At 36.4% G+C, this 9,880-nt stretch overlaps 1 protein-coding gene across 1 annotated transcript; it reads right to left on the reverse strand.

The window, feature by feature from the left end:
* Positions 1-271: 271 nt before the first annotated feature.
* Positions 272-3,275, reverse strand: LOC110448776 (perlucin-like protein). The gene is made up of 3 exons (XM_021495204.1): positions 3,169-3,275; positions 1,481-1,571; positions 272-562 (listed from the first exon to the last, which is right to left on the reverse strand). Exons 1-3 carry the CDS (start codon positions 3,268-3,270, stop codon positions 336-338), a joined length of 420 nt encoding a protein of 139 aa, XP_021350879.1. The 5' UTR covers positions 3,271-3,275; the 3' UTR covers positions 272-335.
* Positions 3,276-9,880: the final 6,605 nt, after the last annotated feature.

Here is a 9,880-nt window from a genome sequence, read left to right on the forward strand (position 1 = left end):
TCAAATATTATAATCATTTTGTAAAAATGAATGTATGTGGTTGGGATTTATTTTAATATTTTGTTTTTATTTCTCGTATGACAACTAGACTGCTGGTTCTGTGATAAATTTAGCCTACATTTATATGGCAAGTGCCGTCGATGAATCAGAGTACACTTATCCTTTCGGTACACCTGGTCGGATTACACTTTTTCAAGGATCGCCATAAAGATTTTTCCGTTGTTCATATTTTGCCCTAGTTCTAACAATTTCGAATTAAAATAAAGGCACTCGGTATTTTATTTTATTTTCAAAACAATCATGACAGCAATTGAGTGAATACCGTTTCATCACGACTAGCGTACAATCTCGCAGATATAGAAGAGGTTATATCCGGTACAGTAGCAATCCAGCATATCGAGATCGTCTGACTGCCGGGTACATCCGCACTTCTGGGATACACCGTTAGGTTCCCCACTACCCCATGATCTCACCGATGTGTCGACCAACTTGTTATTACTAACAAAAACCCAATCATTTCTGTCGTTCCTCTTCCGTCCCGTATATATAATGTCTGAATTATCTGAAAGTGTGAAGTGACATATATCATAACCAACAAATAATTACGTTTAGGCTGAAAGTGTTAAGTGAAATATATTGCAATATATCAAACAAAAGCAGCAGTTATGCATGGGGTTTTGACCTCAAATTTTCATCATCATTAAATAAATCATGATGATGATGATGATGATAATGATGACAAACATTTGAACGAAACAGTTTGAACGATTATTATAATAATAATAATAATAATGAGCATCGTCATCGTCGTCGTCATCGTCATCAGCAGCATCATAATCATCATCACATCATCACATCATCATCATCATCATCATCATCATCATCATCATCATCATTTGTGAAAACGCCTGATGTTAGGAGAGGAGTCTAAAAAGATCGACGACAAAATGATGATGATGCTGCTGCTGCTGATGATGATGATGATGATGATGATGATGATGATGATGATGATGATGATGATGATGATGATGATGATGATGATGATGATGCTGCTGCTGATGTTGAGATGATGATGATGATGATGATGATGATGATGATGATGATGATAATGATGATGATGATGATGATAATGATGATGATGATGATGATAATTATTTATTTTTCAATATCTCAAATCTTCTTAACTTGCACTGTCTGCTTTAAAAATACGTGATTATCTTCATTTGCCATTCTTGAATTAAACAGATCCTATTTTGTGTTGATATATCAAGTACAGGATGCATTGACATTAATTGTATAGCTACCTACTTACACACTTTGTTAAAGCATGTTTGTTAGTAGTTTCAGCAATCTAGCACTCATATGGCTTTTTTATTACGTCACATTTAAATTCTGATTTCATGAGTAAATTCAGATTTAAATTATTAATTATAATACGTACGAGGTTTAATAACCAATGATATTAATGTTTACTACTCACCAACACCACTCGGCATGTTTCTCAATATGAATGAAGCTTCTTCGTCTGTTTGGATCTCAACCAGGTTCGAACCCTTGGCGGTGCACCGCTCCTGAGAGAATTATTATAAAACATTGAAATTGACATCATACATTATTCACACATTCAACATATTTCATAGTATATATGAGACTTTAATATTCAAATGTCTTCTGCAAAAACAAAAATCAAGACATACATGTACGTCGTGTAAGTCATGCGTTATGTGTTTATAACACTGTACCGGCGTAATGTTTATGTTGCCAAGGCCTTGATTTTTTTGTGTTTTAGCATGCAATTCTTTTTTAAGTTATTGAATAATTGAATACATATCTATTGAAATGAAATAAAAGTTAAGATTTTCTTTTTGGCCCCGCCTTTTTTCTTTCATTTATTTATTCATACCAATTTTATTTCTAAACCAATATATCAAGAAAGAAAATATCTGTCGGAATAATGTTGGTAAGTCTGTAATCAAAAACCAATGTTCCTGTCACTGTGTAGAACATTACGTAAGTGATTAATTTTAGCAAGATCGCGGAAGCAAAATTATTTTATAAGAAAATGGCGCCTCCAACTTTACTTCGTTTTAAGGATTTTTATAGTGAATTATTTTGAAGAATAACCAGGATTATTTTAGGGATTATTTTAAATCCACTCAGCTGTTTATGCACAGGGACACACACTTTTCTTTTTCACCTTCGATATAAACGTATTACCCCATAAACAATCCTACTTATTACTTCTAATTTTCTTCCAAAACACAGACGATACTAATAAGACCATGGTTAATCAATCTTTTTTTCATTTCTGATAAAAAGAAGAAAATGATTTTGCTTAAAACAAAACATGGCGTTGCAATTTTACCGCTGAGCAATTTCAGTTAATCAGAAGTTAGAATGCAAATACCGTAGTATTCGACGTCATCACTTCTCGTGTTACTATTGGGGAAACAGCCAAAACATTATTTCTTTTGTAATAAATATCCTGATCTCGGAAAAAAAAAACATTGGGGAAAAAGGCAGAACATTAGATGGTTTTGTACTATATAACTGTTTCTCGCATCTCAGATGGAGATATCCCAAGTCACACCCCGTGCTAGATTTTTTCTATCTCGTCCGATCTGTCTGGTACCTTTATGTGACATTTCGCGGAATTTCCACATAACGATGTATTCATCCACGCATTAACGGCTTGACTTTGACAATTTGCATTATAAATCGTCCGTTCTGTCGTTACATGTATTGTTGTAATATTGATAGATAACTGATGATGTGGATAAAAAAAATCTCCATCTGACGGACAACATTTTTATGCGGATGCATTCAAATGTAGCTTTAGTTGTGTAGAAGCCATATTTATTTGAGGCCCCTAAATTGAATAGGTTCTTTTCGATCTTAAAGGTGCGAGAAACAAAATCAATTACCTGTAACTGCGCAAGATTGGGTATCTCTGTCTCAGTCTCAGATTCTGTAACATCCCATCCACGGTTACAGAATCTTAGCCCTCGAATGAGAAAACCTGATCTTGTTCAGTTACAGTCAATATATTTTATAAACCCTAAATTTCTATCATTGAGAATTAGGCAAAATATTCACTTGTTTCGTAATATATAACTTTTTCTAAAAAAAACAGGTGTTATTTAAATAATGAAAATAAATAAAACTCACGACTGCCCTACTCAAGCTCGTTTTTTCGGCCGTTGTGGACACATAGTAGCACTTTTCTGGAGATGAGATCCAGCCTGGGTCGCAGACACTTGGGGCAGGCATAGTCGTAGTAGCTATAAATAGAATAAATGCCGAGTTTATTAAGGAACCATGTCCCACTGCACTGTTGATTTTCGTATATACATTTACCTCCCCTTTTTTTGGTATTATATATAACTGTAGCGCGAATGGTCCAGGTTGACAAGGTAGCTCAGTCGGGTTGAGCTACAGTTTAACAATATCACAACCACCAGGGTTCGTTTCCTGAGCCCGTATTCATGAAACCGTTCTCGTGCTCAAGTATGGATTTTGTGCTCGAGTTTCGAATTTCTTGTTCCTGCTATAAATTTATAAGAAAATCTTGTTTGTCAATGATTTGGGAAAGCATTGAAGAGAGACTTAAATCCGAAAAAAAAGTTTTAAATAATTACATTTGACGTTTTGATCGTTTGACATGATTTAAGCGACTTACATGAAAGTTGGTTTGAGCACTTAATAATGCTTGAGCATTAAAACGCTTTCATGAATACGGACCCAGGTCTTGCCCGACTGGGATGTTTTACAAGTAGAACGCTGTTGTTGAATAATAATTGTTTATTTTGTCTCTATTATTATTTCATAAAAGTCCTGTATGGTATACTTTTCTTTTCACAAATGATTTATCAAAACAACAGCCATGCCAGAAAAATGCGTTTGCTTTGCATAGTTTCAGTATTTGCTAATGGTACGAGGATCCTTAATATATATTAGTATTCAACATAATAACATTAACCATTGACACACACTGACAAACTTTTAAAAATTAAGGTGTAAAATAAGCTTTTTCATCAAAGGAGTCTATTGATTTAACAATACCATTCATCTGAACATGTTTCTGCAATATTTGAATTTTTCTTGCAATTTGTTGTAGACGCTAAGACATTTTGAGCATTAAACAGCTTTCAGTTGGCATTCATATTGCCTATGATGCATGCCGGTTTAAAGCAAATAATATTGACCATTTTTGTAGATAATTTATCTCATCGAAAATTGAATTACATTATTTTATTCAGCATTTAGTTCAAATAATGTATTTATCTTACATCCTTGTTCAAATAATAAGACAGACATCTGTCCAACGTAACAATTATGACGTCAGCAATTGACTCGAGGCATTCATAGCCTATAAGAATACCATCTGAACATGTTACGATTATGCAGTTGTAATGTGATATGATGGTAAATGTATACATTTTTACAAACTGTATTTGTTTTACAACAATTATGAAACAAATTATTTCAACTTATATAAATCACTCTTGTTGGCCCGGATGTTAGCTCGTGGGAATCTTAGTGTGGGAGGAAACCGGAGTACCCGGAAAAAACCCCACGTGGTTGGGCAGGTGACCCCAACCTTTTCACGTCCGATCGGGGAGTCGAACCCCGGCCGCCTTGGTGAAAGGCAAGTGCGCTATCCACTGCACCAACCGAGCACTCGTATACATGCATATGGCCACATGTACACATGGGATTATCATATAACAGATTCTGGGCGGTTTGGAAATAGTCAGATTTGGCCGAGCAGTTCACAAACCAGTCTTCCAAACAGACGACCGGGGTTTGATCGTAAAGTTGTCGCAGCAAAAAATATTCTCAGAAAGTGTTTTATTATGTCTACAATGCGGCTAAAACCCGGTATAAAATGTTCTTGGGCGGTTTTTGCAGTATCTGTGCTGTAGCGAAAAAGGTACTACTGGAAGCACTATCTCACCACAAAACAGAACAACATGCATCAAGTACTTCAGTCATCGCATGGCAAACGTATATATATAAATCTATCTTTCCAGTCACAGAGAAGTAGGTCATCAAAGATCCGGTTCACAGTGAAAATTTGTGAGCGCAGCCCTAGTGGAGAGCTACGAAACTAAGGCCTGGGACACATCTTTATCATACCCTGATAAATTACGCCATCATTATTTCTGTACACCGTCCATTGTATCGCTGCTGTCAAACAAACCACCTTGACTACCTTATTTATTGGTTGACCTATGCTATGATATCTATTATTTACTTTATTCGCTTTGGCTTGTGAATATGTGGTACCTATTGGAGAGGACTTATATAGGCTTGCCTGTTGTCTAATCCATTTGAAAATAAATTTGTTGAAATGAAATCTATTGGTTGACCGAAAACGTATATTAAAACATCCTGCTATTTGGTATTTACTCAGAACCCGATTCACTAAGCAATAATTATCCTTTTTGTTTTATCAAAATTTCATTAGTCTAATGATTCAGCAAACTTCATTGAAGCTCTAAATACTCATAAGCACTGATAATGTTACATTAACTTAATGATGATTTAGGGGTATATATTCTTATAATGCAAACAAAATGGACGGAAACCTCTCGTTTGTACTTTTTGGGATAGAAGCTTTTAAGGTAGGTAACTCTGTTCAAATCTGAAAGTGTATATTGTGAAAAGATTAATGTAGCACAACCAATTAGTGTTAATATGTGACGTTTCGATGACTAGTATAGAATGTACTTTGTCACCTACATCAGACAAATGACCAATGAAGCTTATGTATTCAAATGTGTAAAATATGTACGAGTTGTCTTCGCAAATCGATGTCGATACGGCTACGCTCTAAGCGTATGTACAATTAGTTGGTACTATAGATGTACCGAAATGACTCGATTCGGCTACACGTTGTACTAGTACTAGTCAACGAAACGTAACACAAAACATTTAACGGTTGTGTCACATGAATCTTTTCACAATCCATATTAACCAACAGAAGAAAATGTTTAGAAATACCTGTAAGTATACTTACTGTATTATTATTAAGACTAGAGAAATGAGATGTGGTGTAGAAAAGTGTTTTTTTGTCGAAACAGCGATTTTCTACTTCAGATTTTCTTTCGGCGCAAAATATTTTCTTACCTTTTCACATATTTTACAATATTTCATGCATTTTACTTTTAATAGTTGGCATCAAATTCAGTTTTTAGATTCCATGAGCTTACTCTTCACACTGATGTCGAAGGTCATATGAAGACGCTCTAGTTTGGTAGCGGCTTCACTCCAATCGTCAAGTGGACAAGTTAGTTTCCATATGCAGGAGCAAGCTGCTTTTTATTGGGTTGATTGCATGAAAAGATTTGAAATAACGCAATAGTGTTTGTTCTGAAAAGATAGATGATTAATTGAGGTTTGGTCAAATTTAAATTCAGGTTAATGAGATAAAAAAAATACCCTGTTTGTATGTGTCTGTCGTGTGTTTGGTCTCGTTCAACCAGACGCTTGACAACAAGCGTCTGGTTGAACGAGACTATCGTTTGTGCTATTGTTCATTCATTGATAAAATACAAAGTATATATATACCTGAACGTTGTAGGAGATAAAAAAAATCCCCAATCTCGTAATTGCTGAACGTCGTGTCTTAATATCATTTGAAAATTAACTAAATCGAAATAGATAAACATTATAACCAACGGTCACTCGTTTGAGTAGCCTCTGTTTCCACACCGTGCAACAAAAATAGTGTATATTGAACAAACGTGTATTGTTTAAAAGACGTCATAGGTTCACAACATTTTTACTGTCAACCTGGAGAGTAAATCTTCATAAATAAGGAGCACAATGTCGACCTCGCTAAGAAAATTCTTAGCGCATGCAAGGTAGTCACGAATGGAAACAACATCAAAGTCACAAGACTTGGGAAATACACAAAACCTAAGGAAGGAGAAACGTCCCAAAGGCCAGGCCTTGTAGCGATGGATAGTCAGGACGTGAAAAGATACTTTTTTAAAAACATAAGGCATTTAAGGGAAATTGCGGATTTTGAGAACATCCGTATTAGTAATGATTTAACAAGAGCGAAAAGAGAAAAGGAGAAAGAATTATGGAATGAATCCAAACAAAAAACAGCATCGGAACAGGGGGTATATACATACAAGGTCCGAGGAATAATAGACAAAAAAGGGTCCTCCAAATCGCATACCAAAGTCAAAGACATACACGTTTTGTTCACTAACGCCGATACTCTAACGCAAATTAAACTACAGGAGCTAAAACTTCGAATTAAAGACAATTCTCCGATGATTATAAGTATACAAGAAGTCACACCTAAATTATTTGAAAGAGATATTGTTCTTAGTGAATACAACTTGGATGGTTATGAAACTATACCTTTAAACATGTGTAAAGACTCGCCAGGTAGAGGCATGCTTATGTTCATGCACAACTCAATGAAATATCTACAATGCAATATAGGGGAGATATTTAACGAGGTAATATTTTGCGAAATTAAACTGGGAACATCCGATACTCAGTATATACAGGAGCCCAAACAGCACAACAGAAAACTTTCAGGCAATGTGTGACGCAATTACAGTTGCATGCAACAACACTTATACACACGTGATACTTGTAGGAGACTACAATCTACCCGGAATAGACTGGGAGAACAACACCACGAAAAGAGGAATAGACAGTTTTGAATTCAAATTTGTGGAAACCACTCGAGACTGCTTTCTACATCAACACATCAGAAGCCCAACACGAGGACGAGAGCAGGATAAACCAAACGTACTAGATCTGGTGTTCTCCAACGAGGAAGGGGTGGTCAGTGATTTAGAAATTCAAGCTCCTATTGGCAAAAGTGATCACTCTGTCATACAATTTAAGAAGAACGTCTATACAACAACAGAAAAGAAAGAAAAGAACAGATATATGTACGAGAAAGGAAACTACGAACGTATGACAGAGGAAATGATGGCTATCCACTGGGAAGAAGAACAACAACCACTAGCAGGAGACGTGGACCTGCAGTGGACACTTGAGATAAACTAAAAGCATCCATTGATGCCTGTATCCCAATTCGAAGATCGACCAACGCCAATCAGAAAAAAACGTCAGGTGATCCCACTAGACAGAAAAACACTTACAAAAATAAAGCGTAAACAACGGCTATGGACTAGATACTTAAACACAAGAAGTGCAGGATCATACAATGAATATTGCCATATACGGAACCAAGTAAGAACAATGACTAGAAAGGCAACAAGATCTCACGAAAAACAAATCGCTATGGAAGTTAAAAACAACTCTAAAACGTTCTGGACCTATGTTCAATCTAAAACCAAAACACGAACCAAAGTATCAGATTTATATACCGGACAAGATCAGCAAGTCACAACAACCGACAAAGAAAAAGCTGAGGTGTTGGCCAATTTCTTCATATCAGTATTTACGAACGAAACAGAGGAGAACATGCCCCAGATTGACCGTATAACAGATGAAACAATAGATGATATAATGATAAACCCCAATATTGAATTCAAAACATTGGAAAAGCTCAAAACATCAAAGTCTCCAGGCCCAGACTACCTTCACCCGCCAGTGCTAAAGGAACTGAGCTCTGCTATTTGTCTGCCATTGTCAATTATATTTAACACTTCAATACACAATGGAACCGTTCCCGAAGAATGAAGACAAGCAAGTGTCACCGCCATTTTCAAGAAGGGCGATCGAAAGTCGGCCAGTAACTATAGACCCATCAGTTTAACGTGTATATGTTGCAAAGAATTAGAAACGATTGTAAGAGAAACAATAATCAAATACATGCATACCAATGAATTATTCAGCAAGAAACAATTTGGGTTTATCCAAGAAAGATCCACCGTATTACAATCAATTCAAGTAATTGACCACTGGATGAAAATTCTTGATGCAGGAGGATGCATTGATGTGCTGGACTGTGACTTTATGAAAGCATTTGACAAGGTACCTCACCACCGACTCGTCCATAAAATGAGCATGTACGGATTTACGGGTAAAATCACGAGCTGGATTAAGGCCTTTCTTCTGAATCGCGAACAACGCGTAACAATAAATGGAGACACGTCATGTTGGAAGGAGGGGAGCAGTGGTATTCCACAAGGATCCATCCTAGGACCAGTCCTATTTGTCCTGTACATAAACGACTTCCCGAATATAACAAGTACGGAAACCAACACATACCTTTTCGCAGATAACACAAAATTCTACCGTGCTATATTTAACACCCAAGATTGCGAGGGCCTACAGGAAGACCTGCTGAAAGCTCAATCATGGAACAAAAAGTGGCTTCTATTTTTCCACCCAGACAAATGCAAAGCAATGCGAATTGGCAACAGTTATACTGACAACTTCACCTACAACCTAGATGATGGAAAGGAACTTCCCTAATCAGAACATGAGAAAGATATTGGAGTCACAATTGACAATAAATTAGCATTTAATGTACATATATCTGACAAAATCAACAAAGCCAGCTCTATAATGGGTGTAATAAGGCGTATTATGAAATACATGGATCTGACAACATTCACAGCTTTATACAAAGGACTCGTGAGACCACATCTAGAGTATGCCAACCAAGTCTGGAGCCCCCATCTCATTAAACAGATAGAATCGATAGAAAATGTACAAAGGAGAGCTACCAAGCTAATACCCGGAATGACTAATCTATCCTACCCCGAGAGACTGCAACGCCTGAAATTACCAACATTGGCATATCGAAGAGCCAGAGGAGCCAGATAGAACTACACAAAATCATGACCGAGAAGTATGATCCCGAGGTGTCGACTTTCATCACACCTAACAAGAACACCACCACCACCACCCCCACCACCACCAGAGGACACGA

Source organism: Mizuhopecten yessoensis, unplaced genomic scaffold, assembly GCF_002113885.1.
Source record: "Mizuhopecten yessoensis strain PY_sf001 unplaced genomic scaffold, ASM211388v2 scaffold4259, whole genome shotgun sequence".
Lineage (NCBI taxonomy): Eukaryota > Metazoa > Mollusca > Bivalvia > Pectinida > Pectinidae > Mizuhopecten > Mizuhopecten yessoensis.

Excerpts from the sequence above, each read along its gene's own strand:
- LOC110448776 (XM_021495204.1), bottom strand. The coding sequence starts at position 3,270 with ATGCCTGCCCCAAGTGTCTGCGACCCAGGCTGGATCTCATCTCCAGAA. Across the intron at positions 1,572-3,168 it reads CGAGCTTGAGTAGGGCAGTC|GAGCGGTGCACCGCCAAGGG; the intron begins GTGAGTTTTATT and ends TAATTCTCTCAG. Across the intron at positions 563-1,480 it reads AAACATGCCGAGTGGTGTTG|ATAATTCAGACATTATATAT; the intron begins GTGAGTAGTAAA and ends TCACACTTTCAG.